Source organism: Rhipicephalus microplus, chromosome 4 (genome assembly GCF_043290135.1).
Source record: "Rhipicephalus microplus isolate Deutch F79 chromosome 4, USDA_Rmic, whole genome shotgun sequence".
Lineage (NCBI taxonomy): Eukaryota > Metazoa > Arthropoda > Arachnida > Ixodida > Ixodidae > Rhipicephalus > Rhipicephalus microplus.
This window is the reverse complement of record NC_134703.1, coordinates 211,006,718-211,029,582: the sequence shown is the minus strand read 5'-3', so window position 1 is coordinate 211,029,582 and position 22,865 is coordinate 211,006,718. Positions and strand designations below refer to the sequence as shown.

At 45.5% G+C, this 22,865-nt stretch overlaps 1 protein-coding gene across 1 annotated transcript; it reads left to right on the top strand.

The window, feature by feature from the left end:
- The first annotated feature begins 19,521 nt into the window (after nucleotides 1-19,521).
- LOC119167250 (uncharacterized) lies at nucleotides 19,522-21,897 on the top strand. The gene is made up of 3 exons (XM_037418699.2): nucleotides 19,522-19,815; nucleotides 20,873-20,905; nucleotides 21,230-21,897. The coding sequence occupies exons 1-3, from the start codon at nucleotides 19,737-19,739 to the stop codon at nucleotides 21,784-21,786; spliced, it is 669 nt and encodes a 222-aa protein (XP_037274596.2). The 5' UTR covers nucleotides 19,522-19,736; the 3' UTR covers nucleotides 21,787-21,897.
- Nucleotides 21,898-22,865: the final 968 nt, after the last annotated feature.

The window sequence follows — 22,865 nt, the reverse complement described above, 5'->3', positions numbered from 1 at the left end:
AGAGAGAGCAAACCAGTTCTTTTCGTTGTCGTCCACAGAATGGTTTACCATTCAAGCGATAGCTACGTAGTATTACTCCCCGGTTGTAAAAGCATCGGCTTGGTGAACTTTAACGTGTTCTTCAGAAGGAGGGTGGTATGGTTTCAACCTACTGACGTGGAATACGTCACTGGGGTGTTTGCAGACAGGTTAGTCCCGGAGACTGGAGTGACCTCATAGGTAACGTCCGTTACCCGTCGTATAATAGGGTAAGGTCCCTTGTACTGAGATAGCAACTTCTCCGACAATCCAACACGATGAACTGGGCACCAGAGAAGAACTAGAGAACCAGGTGAGAAGTCAACGTCGACATGCTTGGTGTCGTAGAGAGCCTTCTGGGTTGCCTGTGAAGTCAGCCTAGAGCGGACAATCTGACGTGCATAGTCGGCACGAGCAATAGCGTCACGTGCGTATTCACTCGGTGGAGGTGTAGTAGTCGGTAGTAGGGTGTGCAGTGGTAAGGTCGGATTACGGCCATAGAGCATTTAAAAAGGTGAATAACCTGTGGTGCCATGATGAGATGAATTATAGGCGTACGTCAGGTGAGCTAGCGCTAGATTCCAGTCAAGGCGGTAAGCTGAGACATACATCGAGAGCATATCCTTGAGGGTGCAATTTAGGTGTTCGGTAAGGCTATTTGTTTGAGTATGGTAAGAAGCAATGAGTTTGTGTTGCGTTGAGAAAGAGTGCGGAAGGTCGTCGAGTACGCGTGACAAAACTGCGCGCCCACGATTGGTGAGCAATTGCAGCTGACAGCAGTATTGTATGACTACGTGTTCCCTTAGACACATAAGTCATCTACAAAGGTGGTTTTGTATTCTTAGGGATGAATTTTATTGCAAGCACAAAGCACATCTCTGAATGCGTCAGCGCTGCGTCCAAAGTTTTTACAGCATATATTTTTTTTGAAAATCCACTTAGTAAGGTACCCTGAAGACTTTTTTGTCTTGTTTGGTTTTTTGTGTCATGCGCAATTAGCTACTTTTAATATTGAGCTTCTTGTATTGTGATAAGGCTTCAGTAGACCAATAATTTTTTTCAATGAAATATTGACAAAATATCCTATTTTCATATGTTTTTGTAACCTTAGTTGAATGTTTTCTGGAATTGACTGCTATAAGTGCAACTAAGTGATTTCCTAGAGTCATACTTAATCATACCTAACTTTGTCAATACCTAACCGTGTGTGTTATGTTACAATGGTTCTTAACCACGTCTGACATTGTGAATTATAACTAACAAAAGGCATTCTGGAATATTCTAAATTAAGTCAGTGAATTAAAGGTGGAATGGTGACATTTTTTAAGACTTTTCTTGGGGACCTTCGACGTAAAAATTTTAGTTTGTCTGTACATTTGTCTCTTTGTCTACTTTTAACGGCACCGGGTACTTGAAACGGCCGACCCAATTCACAGCGCCCACCAATGTTGCTCAAAACACAGGAGACGTCGTAGTGGAGGGCTCCGGAAATTTCGACCACCTGGGGTTCTTTAACGTGCACCCAAATCTGAGTACACGGGCCTACAACATTTCTGCCTCCATCGGAAATGCAGCCGCTGCAGCCGCGATTTGAACCCGCGACCTGCGGGTCAGCAGACCACCGCGGCGGGGCGCTAAGACGAGACAGTGGTGGAACCTACGCGCCGCCTTGCGTTCTACACCTTATCACCTCTGCGATGGGCACGCATACCCGTCTCAGAGCCCCGCACTGCGTTATCCAAAAAATCTGCCAGATGGCGCTTTTGTCTCACGTGTGACATGACTTGATGCGCTTGTTTGCCTCCGCTGAACGCTCGAGGCACTCTGACGCAGCACCTCCAGAATACCATTCACCGATTTTCTTGGGCAGAACATCATAATAATTTTTTGTTCACTATCTCCACACGCAAGAATATTGTCTTTCAACGACATTTGCAGGTTAACATGCCGATACGTGGCCAATTTTTTAAACTACAGAATGATATTTGCTTGCTTCATTTTGCGTGATATATATTAAGAATAATAATTGCTGGCTTTCACGTGTTCAAAACCACAATATATTATAGGGTTGCCGCAGTGAAGGACTTCAGAAGATTTAACTGCCTGGAAAGTGCACCCATGTCTAAGTGGACGGGTCTGAAGCTCTTCTTTTTCATTGAAAATTGTGGCCAGCACAGACGGGGTTTGAATCCGCGGCCTTCAGTTCAGCAGTTAAGGGTTACATTAAGTGTACTGCTGGTTGTGAGCTGTAGTGTTGCTTTCAATAATGGATGCTAAGTACTGCAGTTTGGTGTATCTCTGCAAGTGCGCTGATGACATTTGTCACATTCGTAATTTACTATGACATCAAATTCCTCAGTTATTGCAACATTTATTGATTGCCACGTGAGTTGGTGCTGACGTTATGATTGTTCCATCTTTTATACTATGTAAGGCTGCACATATTTGTCATTAGCCCATAAAGACCAACAAGTCACTGTGATATACTTTACGTATCCTTATACAACAGATGGCTAATTTGGGTGTGCAAACCTTATGTAAGTGTACTCTCCATATTGTTTCTAATGCCCTTGAAAGAGCCTTCTGGTCAGAAGTTACTGTGGTGATGAGTTGTTTTTGTAAAATATTTGTTTTTGTGTTTTGAGAAATGAATGTACTTTCAATTGCCTAGAAAGAGGCTGAAAAAGTAAAAACTATTACAATGATAACGATATGTTCAAGCTTCATCGGGCTAAAGCTGGTCTGTTATTCTTATATGTCTTCAACCACCAGCTGATGTATATTACCTGTTGAAATATTGTCTGTAAAATGCTCTAAATATTACGGTGTAAATGAAAATAAATAAATAAGTTTGCAGTATCACATGCTTGTATATGCATTCCAATTATAACAGCCTCCACTATGCAGCACCATACAGTCTATCAACTGGCCTAATTTCTCGTCTGCATAAAGGTAGGCTACTTATAGGACACCCACAACACATACACTTAAGGAGACATAAACATGGTGGCAAAATTATGACAGCTGAAAGACATACCGGACGGTCACACATCAAATACATACAGGACGGTCAGAGATCGGACACATATATGACGGACACCATGAGGAGACAGAAAGTCGGTGGCCAAATCGTTACATCTTGGAGACATACAGTTTGCGTTCTCATGCTGCCTTGGGGAAATGTGATGGCAGAAGTCATGATCCTTTTCAATTAATGGCAGTTGCATTATAGCAATTTGCAATATATAGAAACATGTTCTTTTGTATGAATAAATAAATCTGAAGAAGTGTGGATAGATGCAAGTCTCACTATAGTTAGTAAGTTTTCATTGAAAGTGGTGTGCAAACTCCACCAGATATCTATTGGGTATATCACTGACCATTATTGGACACATAGTTGGATGTTCATTTCTAGTTACTATGCTTGATTGGTGCAGCTGGTCATATAGGTAGAAGAAGTGCGGTGCAAACACAAATACGGAAACAGATAAAACACAAATGGTGTTTTTCTTGTCTCGTTGCGGCATGGAAATGAACAAGACAAGACAAACACCACTTGTGTTCTGTTCGTTCTTGTCTTTGCAGTCTTTTTACCGAACTTTCTGTATCATATAAAACCAGCGGCACTAATCAAGCATTACAAATAAAAATGAATGTTCGACTTGGTACCCACTCATGGTTTGTAACTTACCCAATGCTTATTTAGCGGAGATTGCGCAATGAAAACACAAATACAATATGACGGCCTATAAGTCCGTTGAACATCCGCATATGCACCCTGGACACCCGGTGGACTCCCGCTGGATCAACCAATCAGTATGCGCCTTAGAGTCCGGCGGATATCCGCTGGACGCCAATCGGCTATTTATGGACGACTAGTTTACGACCGAGACATCCAGAAGTGGTTGTCCAGTGGACGTCCATCGGTGTTCAAATGCTCATGGGAAAAATTGCCTACATATCCGTTGTACTTCCGCATATCTGCAATGGACAACTGCTGGATGGCCAATTAGTATGCGCATTAGAGTCGTGCGGATGTCCGTTGGACGCCGATCGGCGATTTGCGGGCGACCAGTGGACGACCATGACATCCGGAAGTGCTTGCCCAGTGGACGTTCATCAGTGTTTAAATGCCTATTGGGAAGGTTAATATGTGGCATTTCTGCCAGCCCAATACACAATGTGCGCTCCTACTCAGTAAATACTGAAATGGTGAATGAAGAAACTTGCTTAGGAATACGTGTGGGTAGACCAGACTATAAACCTTAATCCGAATAGGGCTGATTGTAATGCTTAAGATGAATTAACAGTACTATGGGCCTTCTTCTGGGACATCTGCAGAAGCAGGCTTTTAGTAGCAGCATCACCAAGAACTCGAGCCAACTGGGTGTTCCGATCTAATCCCACACTTTGCCGTGCATGACCTAGCAGTGTCTGGAGAAAAGAGTATTCAGAAGGCTGAGCCAATGCCTGGTAAGGCCCCGTGGCATAGGAAACACACCTTTTTGGTCCTGGCTTCACGTATATGAAACCCCTGGGTTGAATCACCCGAGGGAAATAGCAGTCGCTTGTTCCTGTCTGCCCCTCCCCACATCTCCTTTATTTCTCATTTTAGTGATGGATCTCCTAAAAAGCTTGGAAGTCTAACGGGCAGAAGAAAACACAAAAACCTGGTTGATCATGGGAGAGGCCTTTGTTGAGTAGTGGCTGTAGTTAGGCTGATGATGATGATCATGATGATGATGATGATGATGATTACAGAAGAGGTGTGTGCCGACATTGCTTGGACCTTTCAGATAGTCTAGAGCGTGCTGACATTAGACACGGTTCTGCTGGGGCGCCCGTATCTGCAAACCCACGCGACTCCAAGAGAATGACAAGATTTCTGCAAACAACCGTTGTGCCACAGGACTTAGCCTCCTCCCGGGCAAATGGCAAGAGGAGGTGGTTGCTCCCGTGGCTGTGGATCTAGAAAGGTGTCTGTTGCGTGCTCTGGTTCAGGTTAGCGGCAGAATGTGAAGTTCATGCTTCCAGACTTTCTTTGCACATCTTTGACTTTGATTGATTGATATGTGGGGTTTAACGTGCCAAAACCACTATGTGATTATGAGAGACGCCGCAGTGGAGGGCTCCGGAAATTTAGACCAACTGGGGCTCTTTAACGTGCACCCAAATCTGAGCACACGGGCCTACAACATTTCCGCCTCCATCGGAAATGCTGCGGCCATCTTCGACTTTCCCAACATCTGGTCTATGCTTCCACGATCAGCCTCCACGTCTCCAGGTTATCGCTGGAAAGCCGACTGCCATGCTCTGCGCCCACTTCAGCCAAACCTACTCGTCTCTGTTGCGCCTCCCCTGATTACACTGTGTGGCGCTCCTCCGAGTCTCAATTCCTATTCTTCACTAGCTTTTTTAGATGTGAAGCATTATATAGCGGCGGCATGTTCCGCGTTGTTGCCGGCATCCGCACTCACACTGTGCATGCGCAGATGTCGTCCTTCTTTCTCTCTAAAAGCTGCCCACTACTCTCTCCACTTTTCGCTCACCACCTTCTTGTGCTCGCTCCCCCTCTGTTGCCTCGCAATGTCGCCGCCTGGAGCGTCTGCTAACCTACGCTCGCTCCCCCCTCTCCTCTGCACACTCCTTCTCACAGCGTTTACACTGTGGGAAGCCAGCGCTGCCCAGATGGGACGCCTAACATTTACGCGATGCACTGCCCGGGCGAGCTGGTTGAGAACCAGATAGTAGAACATAGCCGCCACGAGTTGTAGTACGGGCTCGTTTTAAAGTGCCCCCCCCCCCCCGTACACGTCTTGCACACTGAAACGCATGATGAATGTCATGCGAGAATACCCCAAGCTTTGCCCGATGTAAGTCAAGTTGTAGGTACTTTGGAACGCGCAAGGCTAGCAAAAATTTAGACACTTCGCTAAAAACTGCGATGCAGCCGGGGAGCAGTGATAATTCTCCGCTACGGTTTCAGTGACGTGGTGTGCGCAGTCGAATACCTTCACGAGGTTGTGTTGTGAAGAGGACAAACACTGTCCAATATGAAGTACGTCTATGACGTGGGAGAAACTGTGTGATAGTCAGACGTTGTGCCAAGCATTGTATGGCGTCAACTTACCGGTAAGCGCGTTCAAAAAGTGCTTCAGAAGCTCGACGTAGTGTGTAGGTTGCTAGTTATGCGCTGGGACTAAAAAAAAATCAGTAGTTCCTCAGGTAGAACAAAAGTAGCATTCGGCCCACGTACAGCTGTTTTGAGCTAGAACATATTATTTACATAGGTGGTAGTCACAGGTCTTGCAATAAATATTAGAGAAGCTATTTTGCTACGCGCCTTCCTTTACAGCGATTTTCAAGCTGACAGTGAATCATGAAATGGTTGTCTAAGGAAACCTTCGCAAGAAAAGACAGTTTAAAGCAGATATTAGTGGTGTTACCGAAAACGGAAACATGTCGCAACGGTCGTGCTTGAACGAAGTCAACTCGTCGTTGGCAAACCATTCAGCAGCTTGCGGTCAGCCGTCGTCTAAGCCTGATACTTGAAAAAAATGCGTTTGAGAAACCTGGTAGTAATTGAATTTGTGATGGTTCCATAGATGGCATGAAGTGTGTGCTCAGTAATGCAACATGCGTAGATCATCGCTGTTCTTTCAGGAGCTGTCGTATTGTAACGTGTCTAGAACTCCGCACGTGAGAGTCAGATTGTATTTACTTGATTGTGACACAAGTTTTTTTAACACAAAATTTTTCATACTGGGGTGCCCCATGACACTGTGACGTATTTTTGCTAGGGAAATGACGTTGTAAAATATGTACGAACAGATTGCACAGAAAAACAATGAAAAATTGGCCCCGGATCTGCGTGTTAAACTGCAAATGTCATCAAATGACGATAGCCTTGTGTCTGGAGAGAATGACTAAAATGTTTATTTGATGTTCTGCGCAATAAAATCGATGAATGCTATTCTGGAGGCGCTGCGTTAGAGTGCCTCGAGCATGCAGCGGAGCTGAACGAGCGCCATCGAGGCACGTTATACACGAGCGCCATCTGGCAGTTACCTTCGAAAACGAAAGAAGGCATGAGCGCCCGCGGGGAAAGATGCGTGCCATTCTCGGAGGCGATAAGGTGTAGAACGTAAAGCGACGGGCATGTGCCTCGACCATGTCGTCTTAGCAAAGCTTTGGTAACACTTGTCTTTTTGAGCATCGCGTTGCACTGTCAGTGCGGCGTGATAAACGTTACGGTCCTTAGAATTGCTTGTGTGTGCCTTATCTAGTATAAACGCACACATACAAAACATCGACTTGTTGTTATGGTACCTCAGATATGCGCAATATTTGCTTTTTTATTCACAATCGCACAAGTATCAACGCTGAACCTTGAGCAATATTGGTGGGCGCTACGGATGAGGTCGGCCATTTGAGGTATCGTTATTGGCGGACAAGCAGAGAAATGTACAGACAGACAGACAGACAGGCAGACAGACAGACAGACAGACAGACAGACAGACAGACAGACAGACAGACAGACAGACCAAAATTTTTTTTCTCGAAGGTCACCCCAAAAGACTATCGTCTTCGAAACAAAAGCGCCACATTTGGCGCCGAATCAGCGACCTCGCACTTCCCAGCGCGCGACGCTAACCACTGCACCACAGAGCGACCTTTCTCCACCATGTTTACGGAAAGCTATTTATATACACCATGTACCGCTAGAGGTTCTCACATCTCAGAAACTTCAGCGCACTTTGCTAATCCATAGCGAGGTGCCACGACGGGCGTGAGTTGCGCTGCGCTTTAAAGGACGTCGTGCCGTGCCGCCTCGTGCCACCCCAAAAAGGCGCGCACGCCTCCACATGGCGTTATCAAAGTTCGTATAGATGTTCTCTTCAGCGCGCGTTTACCTCGGGATACGGGTGCTTTGTACCTCTTGTGCTTTGACGGCAAGTTACAGTAGTTAAAGCGAGCACAAATGCCGATTTGCTCACTCCTGTGGCTGCGTTGACGAAAAGATGGCGCTGTTCACACACGAAGTAAGAAATATGACAGTTTCTTGTCAGCACTCGTCGTGCGTATGCTCATTTCGTTTGTTATTTCTAGTTGAAGTGTACGCTAGAAGTTTCTAGCTTGTCAGCGGTGAAAACGGAAACGGCCGCTGAAGGAAAAAAAGAAAGATGCTTGGCACGTAAGCAAGAGAATCACTTGGCTGGTCATTCGCCGTGAAGCTACTTGATTTCACGCAGCTTTTTGAAGCGGAGCTCATGGCAGTCATCATAGCACTGCAAAAAATTCCGATAATTGAGATCAGGGCAGTAATAATTACCGATTCGCTCTCGGTATGCACAGTTCTAACAACTTCTCATACCTCTCATGTCACCATGGCATTATGATCTTTAGTCCCGTCTCAGCTGATGAAGTACCTGAAATAAGTATGGGTCAGGTCACTGTGAGTTAACATAACCCTTGGCTCACACTGAAGCATTCGCTTTTTACATCGGCCGGAATTCTCCTGCCGCCAAAACACAGAGTAGTCCGCACTGGACACACCCAGCGCCGCCGAATATGCCATCTACCACGGGTCTAACGCGGGATGAACGCGCTCTCAGCCGGTTCTTGTCGAGGCTCGCAAACGCCACTACCGAATTCGGTGGTTTAGACATTGATGATTCTCGTACACCGGAAACAAGACGAAGCAGTAACGCTTAGTTTTCTGAGAAGTCGCTGTTTTTTAATGAATGAAAAGCCGAAAAGCCACCCACGCCAGCGGCGTTGTGGTTTCGTTATGAGGCATGCCCACGCCCAAGACAAGCTGGGTCACTTCTTCCACAAAATAGGGGCGTGAAGTACGCAAAAAGTGAGTTAAACTCTCATTGGTTTAATTGATCGACGTAGCGCGTTTAGAAGCATAGGACAAGGGAAGGGACCGAAGGGAGCGCTTACTTCCAACAAAATTTTATTTCGAGGAGCGTATATATATATGCTCACGAAATTCGAATATAACAGACAAACAGATGAAACACCCTCTATTGCCATGCGCTAAAAACTTATGATCTCAAAAACTACGATTGCTTTTCACAAAGACCGAGAAAAGGAGTGCTGACGCAGTTCAGCCCTAATCTACTAATCCTTTCTGCTTCAATAATTTCGCTTGTCACTTTATTGCTGTTTTTTCCTATGATTACCGTGCCATGAAAAAGTGGTTTGCAGCCACACGTGTGCAATGTAGAGCCAAAAAACCATCTCGACCATTTCTTACGTTGCAAGCGTGTTCACAGAGCCGGTCATTAATGCACCTGCCAGTTTGTCCTATGTAGTGTTCACCGCATAAAAGAGGTATCTGATAGATTAAAAATTGCGCGCATGTGACAAACAGTGTTAAGTGCTTTTTAGAGCATCCCGGTTTTGCATGTGAAACAACTTTCATACACAAGTACGAGAGCTTTTTTGGGGCAGAAAACACCACCTTTACATTGGCCCGCTCCCCAACCTTTTTCAAGTTGTGGGAGATTCTATGCAGATAAGGCACTATGGCAAGCTGTTGACGTCTTACTGGCTCAACATGAGGGAGAGCTTGCTGCGAGGACTGAAACTTCTTGACCAGAATACCCGTAACGGAAACCTGTACGTGAGAGGGGTAGCCAGCGTCCAGAAGTCGTTCTGCTTGTTCCTTGAAACTAGCTGCCATCAGATGTGGATAAGACCTCTGTAAGGCGTTACTAAAGCATATGTTTACAATGCCTCGTTTTACGAACTTAATATGGGCGGAGTGGTACGGAAGCAAGGGTTTGTTACTCCTCGGCTTGTACATTCAACAATTGTGGTCTAGGTGAAAAATGAGAGCGATATCTAAAATTCTGAGAGTGTTATTAACAGGCAACTCATGGGTTAAAACAAGGGGACTAAACCGCTCCTTGATGAAGCTGAAGATATCTAGGGCACAAAAGTTGGGGTCACAGTCAAGAAGAATGAGGAAGTCGTCAACAAATCTAAAGATGCGCATGATTCGGTAGTCACTAAGGTCACTGGAAACGGTTCTGTTGAGCTTGGCTAAAAACAAATCACTTAAGATTGGAGCAATACATGATCCAATACAAACGCCATCCTTTTGAAGGTGGGGCTTCCCGTTCCATTGAATAAAAGTAGATTGCAAATAGAAGGATAACAGTTCTAAAAAGCTACTAGACGATATACCAGCACTATTCTGAAATTGAATGCTACCAAAGTCGTCAATGCACTCTTCTACACAACTAAGAATCAATTTGTGAGGCAGCGAATAATACAGATCTTTTACATGAATGGAAATACCACACATGTGCTGATTGGAACGGGGTTGGACAAAATCAAGAACTTGATGGGAATTTTTCACGAGAAATGGGTCATCTACTGTTAATAAATTAAGTTTACTTTGTAAAAACAACGCAAAATTTTTTTTCTGCCACGTATCATTTTTTGAAACGATAACACGAAATGGTTTTTCAGGCTTATGTGTATTCGCACTGAAGAATACGTCAAGACAATCTTTTTTGCTATTTGCTATGTCACTAACAAGTTTACTGAGGTCGAGCTTTTCACACATCCTTTTTGCCTGAGACTTGACTTTAGAAAGAACAACATTGTCGTAACTATTGAAAACAGATGAAACAGCTTCACTTGCTTTAGAACTAAAAAACTTGTAAGAAAGAACGGCAAAACCTCCTGCCTTGTCGGCTGGAAGTACGGCGAGAACGATGTTCCTAAGGTAGGCCTCCACTTTTCTCAGCGGCAATTTGGAAGAGTGTTGCTTCGAACGAAGGAGCACATCAACACGTGCTGATACACACCAGTCATGTTTCGAGTCAGTTGCCTTCCCAGAAATTTGGCGGACCAAGGAGAGCCTTTCAGGTGCGGAAAGCCTTGGCTCTACCGCAAACTTCGGTCCTAGGGACAGGGCTTCCGACACTTCCGGGGGCACCTGTAACGGCTCCAGCCTGTGAACGCTACTCTTGCCTTTTCCATCCCGTCTTGGAGCCGATCTAGCCGGACTTCGCAGACGAGCCAGATCACAGACCCAAATGGCCTCTGTAGTTTAATGAATGGCACGCTGAAGTTCATGAAGCTGTCTTCTTCGCTTGGCATCATCTCTGCTATTCAGAATTTGAAGCGAAAACCACTGCCATAGCAGCCGCATTTGCCTTCTGAACTCAGTCCTCAGAATCTTGCACACTCTTATGCCATGTCCGACGGAAGGGGTGAACCAACCAAAGAGTATCCAAACTTCTTCAGGGAAAATTTTCTTCCGCATACAGAACGTAAGTCTTCGCGCAAGGCAAGTGGTGTGGGCTATCAACGCAGCCGTTGTAGACGGAGTAGGAGGAGAACACATAAAAGGGCCCGTTTTACTAGAAAGGTAATTGACTAGAGTATAAAGTTGGGCATTTTGGTAAGACATAATTGATCGACGTAGCGCGTTTAGAAGCATAGGACAAGAGAAGGGACAGAAGAGAGTGCTTACTTCCAACAAAATTTTATTTCGAGGAGCGTACATATATATGCTTACGAAATTTGAATATAACAGAAAAACAGACGAAAAACCCTCTATTGCCATGCGCTAAAAACTTATGATCTCAAAAACGACCATTGCTTTTCACAAAGACCGAGAGAAGGAGTGCTGACGCAGTTCAGCCTTAATCTACTGTTACAAGCTGCCACTCTAGCGTCGCCAGCGCGAAGTCGGCGACGGGAATGTCAGCAGGTTGGTTCGTTCCGTACGCAAGCAGAGACAGTGAAGGGATCAGAGACGTGAGAAAACAAAACAAACTTTACTGTAGTGATATTGCAGCACACGGGATCTAATACAACACTTCAATACAACTAACAAGATACATCGACACTTGATACAACTAAAGAAATATATAACAGAAACAATAAATCAGCTTACGAGAGAGAACTATTACAAACTACACAAATAACAAGAATAGAACGACGGATGAGAAAGTTCGAAGATATAAACAGGTGAAGGCATACGTGTGATGACCGGCAGCGTTGTGTCCCCGACGATCGGATGCGAGAAGTCGAAGAGAGTTCTGGCACGACTGCGATGTCGGCGGTGTTGCAACGCTGGTGGCTCCGGGAGGCTAGTGCTTGCAGGTGACTTCGAGCAGGTTGAGCTAACTCGAGGCGAAGTCCCGATGTCTACGTTGCAGACGTTAATATCGCATCACAACTAGACGAACGGCTAAGTTTAGGTGGCCAGCCGATACAGAGCCACACTAAAAACTTCTAGAAGAGATGCTTGTTGATCTGTTTCTACACCATCTTGGTCAGCGACTAGTCTGCCTAGCAGGGCAAAATCCTGCACTTAAATCCCCCTCGTGTCTCTTCGCTCTCTTCCTTGGGGACAAGAGACCTCTACATGGGTCCAATCATATGCGTTCAATTGATGAAAACTCCGCCCCAAAAATATTTTTGACCCCACCCCTTTTTAATTGGGCGAGGGCCCGCAACTAGCGAGAGTGACAACCTGTCGGGTTGTTGTCATACGGCTTGGCCACCAGAGCGTTTCCCACGCTTTTCTCCGTGGGAACGGTCAACCACTTAGCTCTCAGTCTGTGCGTCTTGTAGTCTAATCCTTGTTCGGGGTATACCACGGCCTTCTACGACCTTGCAGACGCCGCCACAGTTACAAAAGGATTAACCGTCGGCGGCGACGTTCTAAGAAGAGCACCCCATTTTGCACTTCTCAGCTCCCTTTCATGTGCCGCCGTTTCTCACGGTCAGTCGGGGAGTACGGCGCCCGTTAATTGCCGTGACGCGGTGTCGCCAAAAATGGCCGTCCGTGACATTGCCCCCCACTTTCAGAATGTTATTCATAACATTTGTTCACACGGAGGGGAGTTTTTTCGACAACAAGGAACAAAACACAACCAACAAGGGAGACATGAGGGCTGTCCCTCTCATACACAACATAACTAGGCAGAGTGCATCAAAGTAACAACAAAAGAAAAAAAAACAAATTGTTAGAGTACCAGCTTCAGTTACACGCAACAATATCAATGCGCCATACAAACAAGAAGAGGAAATAGCCGTGTACGGCAGCCATCAATACAGAATACACTGCACGAATGTATACTACGAAACAAAACGGAGCAAGTGCGCTCCTCTACTGTAGTGCAATCCTTCAATGTGCATTACAGCAAGTAAAAACAACCAATGCACCAAGCAACAAGAAAATGACTCAAAATACACTTCTTATACAATGAAATACGCACATACAAACAGAAAACAACCGACGAAAGGAAAAAAATAACATGCTCATAGACCTCAATTCTCAATGCGCGCAACGATAACTGTACCGGGTCACGCCAATCTTAATCACTTTACGAAATCATTCGGTTTATGCTAACATCTTCCTCAAATGCTCATTCATGCCACATCCCCATGGCAGTGGAGGCATACGATGCCACACTAAACCTTTGAAACAACTAGAAAATTGACACATTTTCTCGGTTTTTACCTGATGCAAATTTTCGCACTCATGATTAAACTAACTTCAATTGTCAGCCTTTGGTTCGGCGGTTTATTTTTGAAAAATTTACACCGCATCACGTAACTTACAAAATTTAAAAGACTTGAATACGCATCTTGACGTACCATGAGTAACAGTATTTAACACGCCTGTGCAAAAGTTACTCAAACTGACCGTTCCCCCTTTCTCAACTAGATTCTTTTGAATCGCACCCGATGGGGTCGTGGTGCGGGCAGTTTTCGAGCACGCAAGAAGCTACAAAATGCACAAACTCTAAGCAGTGCACTGCCGTCATACCTCATTTTACACTTGGGCCTGTTCCCCTCAGGAATTTGAAAGGGACGCCAGAAACAGGAGGAAAACTGGGGCCACTGTCTTTTTGTGTTCGCCCCAACGCGGTTTTTAGCTTTTGTGATCTTTCGACGTTGACCCTTCAGACAAGGTCGCCTTCCTGAAGTTGTCGAACTAAAACGCGCCTTTCCTTTGGGCAAAGCACCTCGTTTCTCCCCTCTACACCTGGCTCGCCGCTTGTGCTTCCCTGAACGCCACCATTGACGTTCCTTGAAACGGATTAACGGCCTACCCTCTCGTCTTTCTTGCGACTGAGTGGGACCTGTCCTAGGCTTGCGCAGCGCAGTGCGCTTCCGCTTCTTTCGTTTTCGGCGATGTTTGCTTGTCCCCTTTCTCTCGATGCCATCATCAAGTCGCGTCGGGAACTGAGGGGTTGGGAAGCTTGTTGGAGCTTGTGCTACATTTTTCCCCACTCAAACATTTTGAACTCGGTGTCATGACGGACTGCCGGGCAAAATTATCTTTGTTAACGCTGATAGAATCATTAACTGGGCCCTCTGCGGTGGCATCGCTGCACTCCTGAAGCATCGCGTTCTTGCTCTGATTAGCACATTTGACGATGTCGAATCGTACTCTTGAGGCACGAAGGAGGTTTCCAGCCTCTTACTGGGCCCATTAGGGCTGCTGGCTCTCTCCTCATCCACGCAAGGAGCGTCTTTCGACATCGTCTCTACCTCCAGACTGGCCAAGGCCTCGTTCTCAGCATACTCTACCTTGATGCATTCTAGAATACGTGGGCCCTTTTCTGGCGCGATCTCTGGTTCTAGCGTGTCACTTTATTTCTGTTTTTTCCTATGTTTACCGTACCATGAAAAAGTGGTTTGCAGCCACACGCGCTGCAATGTAGAGCCAAAAAACCATCTCGACCATTTCTTACGTTGCAAGCGTATTCGCGGAGCCGGTCATTAATGCACCTGCCAGTTTGTCCTATGTAGTGTTTACCGCATGAAAGAGGTATCTGATAGATTAAAAATTGCGCGCATGTGACAAACAGTGTTAAGTGCTTTTTAGAGCATCCCGGTTTTGCATGTGAAACAACTTTCATACACAAGTGCGAGAGCTTTTTCGGGGCAGAAAACACCACCTTTACATTGGCCCGCTCCCCAACCTTTTTCAAGTTGTGGGAGATTCCATGCAGATAAGGCACTACGGCAAGCTGTTGACGTCTTACTGGCTCAACATGAGGGAGAGCTTGTTGCAAGGACTGAACTTTCTTGACCAGAATACCCGCGACGGAAACCTGTACGTGAGAGGGGTAGCCATCGTCCAGAAGTCGTTCTGCTTGTTCCTTGAAACTAGCTGCCATCAGATGTGGACAAGACCTCTGTAAGGCGTTACTGAAGCACATGTTTACAATGCCTCGTTTTACCCTCCTTCAAAAGAAGAGTATTTGTATTGGATCATGTATTGCTCCAATCTTAAGTGATTTGTTTTTAGCCAAGCTCAACAGAACCGTTTCCAGTGACCTTAGTGACAACTGAATCATGCGCATCTTTAGATTTGTTGACGACTTCCTCATTCTTCTTGACTGTGACCCCACTTTTTGTGCCCTAGATATTTTCAACTTCATCAAGGAGCGGTTTAGTCCCCTTGTTTTAACCCAGGAGTTGCCTGTTAATAACACTCTCAGATTTTTAGATATCGCTCTCATTTTTCACATACACCACATTTGTTGGATGTACAAGCCGAGGAGTAACAAACCCTTGCTTCCGTACCACTCCATCCATAATAAGCTCGTAAAACGAGGCATTGCAAACATGTGCTTTAGTAACGCCTTACAGATGTCTTGTCCACTTCTTATGGCAGCTTGTTTCAAGAAACAAGCAGAACGACTTCTGGACGCTGGCTACCCCTCTCACGTACAGGTTTCCGTCGCGGGTATTCTGGTCAAGAAGCTTCAGTCCTAGCAGCAAGCTCTCCCTCTTGTTGAGCCAGTAAGACGTCAACAGCTTGCCGTAGTGCGTTATCTGCATGGAATCTCCCACAACTTGAAAAAGGTTGGGGAGCGGGCCAATGTAAAGGTGGTGTTTTCTGCCCCGAAAAAGCTCTCGTACTTGTGTGTGAAAGTTGTTTCACATGCAAAACCGGGATGCTCTAAAAAGCACTTAACACTGTTTGTCACATGCGCGCAATTTGTAATCTATCAGATACCTCTTTCATGCGGTAAACACTACATAGGACAAACTGGCAGGTGCATTAATGACCGGCTCCGCGAACACGCTTGCAACGTAAGAAATGGTCGAGATGGTTTTTTGGCTCTACATTGCAGCACGTGTGGCTGCAAACCACTTTTTCTTGGTACGGTAATCATAGGAAAAAACAGAAATAAATTGACAAGGGAGATTATTGAAGCAGAAAGGATTAGTAGATTAGGGCTGAACTGCGTCAGCGCTCCTTCTCTCGGTCTTTGTGAAAAACAATTGTCGTTTTTGAGATCATAGGTTTTTAGCGCATGGCAATAGAAGGTTTTTCATCTGTTTGTCTGTTATATTTGAATTTTGTGAGCATATATATGTACGCTCCTCGAAATGAAATTTTGTGGGAAGTAAGTGCTCCCTTCGGTCCCTTCCCTTGTCCTATGCTTCTAAACGCGCTACGTCGATCAATTATGTGTTACCAACATGCCCAACTTTATACTCTAGTCTCATTGGTTACAACGTTCAGTTACGTGCACTGCGACATGACAAGTGAGTAGGGCTTGGCCGTCATTTTTCAATATTTCTGGACGGTAGCGCTGCTATTGGTCCACGCAACCAATTCGGCAGCAGATGCCGCAAAAATCGTTCCGAGAGCAATGGGCGCAAAAAGGCCCTTTCAGCAGATCTCTCCACCGCCGAATCAGATTCGGCGCCCTTTCGGCGGCCGGAATGCTCAGTGTGAACGCGCCCTAAAAAATGGCTGACGTTTTGGCCCACTGATCGCTACATCTCCCAACCGTTCAGGTTCTCGCTGTGGTAGAATACTTCACCGAAATCAGGTTTAGAAGATTGATCATTCACACAGATAGGATGGAAGCAATAACCACGGGGACGAAACATGTTCACCTAAAATATCCATGGAAATCACAGTGGAGTCATTCTCAACAATCAGAAGGGACACTTACCAGATTTCGATGTCGTGTCCCCCCATTAAACTTTTCCTTATACAGGGTTGGTCTGACGCTATCACCCCTCTGCGAATTCTGCGGAGAACTGGAAAATATACTATATTACTTTTTGTCACGTTCAAGATAGTCTCGTATTATAACTCGACTTCTAATTGCTGCTTTTGCAAGATTTGGCTTGACCTTATCGGAAGAAAATGTTTTAGGCTTCGGTGCCTCAGGCTTGTGATACTGTCACATGGATGCCTTTGATGCCGTGTGTAATTTCATTATAACTACTCAACGAGTACCATATTAGTGTGGTATATAAAATATTCTCCATTTCCTTAAGCTAACATCTAAATTGTCATAATTTTTCCCATGAGGTTAACATGGCAGTTTGGAATACAAACTCAAAAGCTATATATTTGTAGTTAAAAAAATATTTTTCGTATTATTGTCATTTTTCTTTATTTCTGGTGTTTAATTTCATTGCTTACCTAAAATAACATTTACCATTCTCAACGCTGCATTCTCGGCCAATCCCCCAAAGTGGGTATTTGCACTTTAGCTAAGAAAACAAACAAATGGGAGAGAAAAAAGTATTGGCCCCGTATCCGCATGTTTCACTGCAAATAACCTCGAAAGAAGATCGCCTTGCGTCTGGACAGAGTGAGAAAGAACGTTTATTTGATGTTCTGCATGAGAAAGTCGGTGAATTATGGTTCGGAGGCGCTGCGTAAGAGTGCCTCTATCCGTGCAGCAGAGACGGACGAGGGCATCGGGGCACGTGATATATGAGTGCTATGTGACTGTTATCTTTGAAGATGAGGGATGGCGTGCGCGCTTGTCTTGGAGATGATAAGGTGTAGAACGCAAAGCGACGGGTAGGTGCCGCCACCGTGTTGTCTTACCAGAGCGTTGGAAACACTTGCCTATTTGTGCATAGATTTGTATTGACAGCGCAGCGGGACAAACGCTACGTTCTTTAGAATTACTTATGAACACCTTTTGTAGCACAAAAACACAGTATAAAAATTAGTGCGCCTCAGAAATGTGCAATAATTGCCGTTTAATTGACGATTGCACATGTATTAACGATGAAACTTGAGCAATATTGTAGGGTGCTGCGGATGAGGTTGAACGTTTAACGTTTCGGGTGCTGCTTCGGCAGGCAAACAGACAAATTTACCGACAGAGAGACAGACCAAAATTTTTGCGTTTTCGTACCCCAACAAAGACTGTCGTCTTTAAAAGACGAGTGCGCCCGTGCGCGCGATATTTGAAGGTAGGCGCGTGCAGAAGAGAAAGTTGGTAGGACGACGAAGGAGAGGACGGATGGTCAAGGTGGCCAGGAAATTGCCCCAGGACAGCAAAGCTTCAAGAGCCACCCGAATTTCTATCTCGGCGAGCTGCCATCTTTTTGGCGGTGGTCGTCCAGCTGGCGTGTGGTGTAGTGAGTGGCTGGAACAGGTCAAGGTCATGCCGGCGACCATGAACGAGCCGGGGCTCGCAGGCACCCGTCTGCCACGTCAACGGCGCACAGGCCAGGGGGGGGGGGGGGTTGCTGGCGTGCCTGCCGGCGCCATGGGACTCACTATTAAATGGAAACGACGTCCGTGACCTTGCATCGTTTGGCGAGCGCCTTCTACACCAGCGGTGACGTCTGTACCGGCACACGCTGTGAGCGACAGTATGTTTTGAGCAAGACTGATAGGCAGTATAAGTGGCCAATACGGCGCGTTAGGTTCAGTCGGTGGTTCCGGGAGGAACTCAATAGACACGCACATAGGACAGCTGTGCTAGTACCTAACTATTGCGTTTTGGGGACGGCAAGATATTACGAGTTATTTTCAAGTCTCTTCTGTATATCTGTTTTTACTTTGTGTGTGCAATGAAGGTTATGTTTTTACGTCACACCTTTTCACCATTCAAGCGTCAATCCGCGTGCTCAAACAAAACGTGTTTGGCAAAATATCAACATCGTGACCGTATTTGCAAGCAGTAGCGTAGCTTAGAGGGAGGAAGGTGTTGAGTGGGTTGTTGGGGGGTTTTGATCTGCGTCTTGGCACCGCTTGGACACGCAAAAGGACTTTCACTGTTGCAGTGACTCCTGAGATGTACAGAATTAGCAAAAGAGCAGCAAATTCTTCAGTTCCGTCGACTCGCCCCAAGCCCTTTTGACTGGCACGACCAACGGATTACCTGAAAAGGGCTGTTGTGTTGTCTAGGCTGCCTAAAAAGACTGGTCCTCTCTGCATATTTGCACATCGACACACTACGGGTAGTTACGACGTAACTACAGAAGAAGAGACAAGGACAGAAAGAGCGCTGACTTCAACTAAAATTTTATTAACGAAAACGCTGGAAATATATACTCATGACAGAACATCACCGTGCAATCGCGCAACCTATTCCATCACAACAAGACAATCCAATCATCATCTCATTATATGGTTGCGGCGCTACAGCTCAGCACAAATTTACGATCTATTGTGTCGAAGCCAGAAACTCCATTTCTTTTTTATGTTGAATTCCAATGGCGGAGTTGGTGCAGCCGACCGACTCCGCGAGCGAGCACTCGACTCTGGCGTAGAGCAAATCCTCCAAATCCGCCATCGGAACACAACCCGCCCTGCTGGAGCAAGGCGGAAGCTGCTGCGTTACCCAGGATACCTTGCGCGTGGTCTTTTCCGCTGTCTGTTTACCACGTGGCTTACCAGCATCGCCGCATCGTTCGTTTGCTTGTTCAGCGCTATTCACCTGTGTGAAATGGATATCACGCCAAGCGTGCAGCAGCTATTGTCCACGATGTCTGCGATGGTGACCACACAGTATGCGGAGCAACATGGTAAGTGTCTCCTCAATTTCAACACTGTGCTGTAATTGTAAGTTGAATGCAACGCACGTGTTGGGTGGAGCGATTGTCTGCACGCGCTATGTTCATGTTGCAACGTTGCTCTACTGCTGATGCGATCATGTCACTGAAACGCATCGCATGCGTCATACTGTTGTTCGTTTGCCTGTGTCCGTAGAGAACGAAAACCTTCACCGCATTGATTGCACAAACACCGCTGTAAATATACAGCAAAAAGTAAACGTGCGCGTGACGCCGCTGTTCTTGCACGGAACGTCGTCATTAGTAAGAAGCGACTTCCTATCACTTTAGAATGTAGCCACACGAATAGAAACGAACCGCGTTGGTGACAAGCGTGTTTGGTATAAGGGCAATTGGACCAATCGTCCAAAACAATTGTTTTCTGCCCCCTACTCCGCTCCCGCGGCGAATCTCCCGATTTCAGAAGTCTCTAGGTTGGCAGGTACGCATTTGCGGCGAGATACCTCCAAAGTAACCCCCAGGAAATTTTAGCTGCAGAGGTAGCAGCGTGTGTGCATGTTCTGCTATCTAATGGGTTGGCAATATTACCAAGTTCGGGACATTGAGCACATCCAAATTAGAAATCGGTCTCAGTCCGCAGAAATTACGTTGCTTTTCCTGGAGTGTCACTGCCTGTTTCAGGCCTGAAAGATCCTGCTTCATTTTGATGAACAGTCAGCTGATCAGAAACTCTGTGCATCATGATGAGAGTGTGTAATTCAATCAAGAATGTGCACAATGTGTTGAGCTATTGTTGAAGAACTTGCATGCCACCATGTATGCTTACGTGAAATTGTTATTCCAAATTTTGTGTCGTGATGAGATAGCATAGCAAACATAGAGTTACTGTTTTGTGAAGCTGTGTTAGGAAGCCTCACATGGCTTAGCTTAAGTGCATACATAGTTGCATGAAATTCACATGGTGCTTCAATGTACAGCAATTTCTGTCACAGAACACAAATCGGTCGTTATGTCGCTTCATGTATACCAGCTGTATGAATAACAATGCATTTGGTTTTTCTATTCACAGTGCCAGAACACAGCCAAATGAGCGAGCAACGCAGTGAGTCCATTTATTTATTTATTTAGAGAAAACTGCAGGCCCATTTAGAGGCCCTAGCAGGAGAGGATACAAATGCATTCAAGTAATGAATTATACATGATATATACAGTTAGATCAGTGCAAAGAACACCAAGCACTGTAACGACAAAAATCAAAGTAGAAAAATCGATATCAAGACAAACTAAAACAGGTTGGTGCTTATATATGCCTATAAGCTCTACATTAATACCAACACAGCAGAATACCACAACTCTCTAACAACTGTGTCGGGTGACGTGCAACTGGTAACGTCTGTACAAATGTCTCAAGCACTTTTTTTTTCAGGTACAGGCTGTGAGTGGACGGCGGGAGAAACAAAGCTGTTGCTCGAGTACTACCAGCAGTATTTTTCCCAAATAGGGCCGATGAAGAAATTTAAAAATAAAAAGGCAATGTTTGCCAAAATAGCGGCCGACATTACAGAGGCTGTCGGGGTCCCTAAAACAGGTGACCAGTGCTGCAGCCGCTACAAAACAGTCATGCGACGAAAAAGAAGCGCTGCAGCACATAACAGCAAATCGGGGAATTCTCCTTGCGACGTTCCTTTTGAAGATGACATTGCCAAAATACGCTGGCTAGATGACAGCCTTCAGCCAGAAGAGCTCAGGGACAGCTCTGGAATAGTCTCCATAAAAAGACCACCCAGACAAGCGTCGACGAGCCAAGCATCGGGGAGCCAGGAGCTGACAAGCCAAGGTTCAACTAGCCAGGAGTCTACCAGCACAACGAAGGAGCCTGAGCCCAAAAAGCCGAAACCCTCGGCTTTTAGATTACTGGAAATGAATCACTTCTTTGATGAAATGAGGAAAATTCAGGAAGAAAAAGAAAAAAAAACGAACTGAACGCGAGAATGAAAGAAGGAAGCGTCATCAAGAGAGGCAAGAGCAGAAGGAGCGCATTCGGCAAGAAAAAGCAAAACAGCACGAAGAAAAAATGAAGCTTTTGAGCCGCTTTCTTGGCCTAGACAATGAATAATTTCAGTGGCCTAAAATACTATTAGCTAGTTGAAATAAAATGTGCAGTGCATGTGTTTGTGTATATAAAGGGGGCTGCGCATTGGTGCACACACACAGCCTCCAAACTACTGTGGGGAACTAAAGGGCCAGTTCAGACAAAACAGAGAATTATGGTGTTATTTCCCACAATCACTTTGCAGGAGCTTGGTCAATACCTTTGCACGCTTAATTTCGCCAAGCTTGTGCAAAGCTCGCTCCTCATCAGTTTTATCACTGTGGTTATCTGTGCAGTTCTCCCACTGAGTAGCATTGGGTGCTCCATCATCATCATCATCATCATCTGGCTCTTCATCACCGTAATCGATGCACAAGTTATGAAGGATACAGCAGCTTATAATAAACTTATTGAGCCAGTGGATAGTGTGCAACTCCAGGTACATGAGCTGCCTGAAGCGCTTCTTGAGTGTGCTGAATGCATTTTCAATGAGCACTCGTGTGCCTGAAAACTTAAAATTGAAGCTTTTTTGTTGCTTATTCATTGCACCGTAATCCCTGTATGGTGTCAACAAGTACTCCCGCAGTGGATATGCTGCGTCCCCTAATATATGATAACGGCCCTGACATACTGAAGCTATGTTCTTTGAAAGAGGCGATAAGCTAAACACATGAGAATCATGCATTTTGCTGGAGGTTCCAGTGAACGCATTGAGGAAGCGCCTCTTGTGGTCACAGACGGCTTGCAGCGTTAGTGAAAGGTAATGGTGCCTGTTGCAGTATGTGGAGGCAACCTTGTTGGCTGGGCACTGTATCTTGACATACGATCCATCTATACAGCCAATAACAGCAGGCATTCCAGACACCTGCAAGCAAGTTGTACTCTTCTAATGAGTGATATCATCCATGCCTGAACAAGAAATGAGCATTTGCGAGGAGTTTTAACAGGAAATACTGGTGATCAATCCCAT

What these genes read in the sequence shown, in the direction of transcription:
- LOC119167250 (XM_037418699.2), top strand. Translation starts at nt 19,737, where the DNA reads ATGGATATCACGCCAAGCGTGCAGCAGCTATTGTCCACGATGTCTGCG. An exon ending in ACAGTATGCGGAGCAACATG is followed by an intron (nt 19,816 to 20,872) that starts GTAAGTGTCTCC and finishes TTCTATTCACAG; the next exon opens with TGCCAGAACACAGCCAAATG. An exon ending in CCAAATGAGCGAGCAACGCA is followed by an intron (nt 20,906 to 21,229) that starts GTGAGTCCATTT and finishes TTTTTTTTTCAG; the next exon opens with GTACAGGCTGTGAGTGGACG.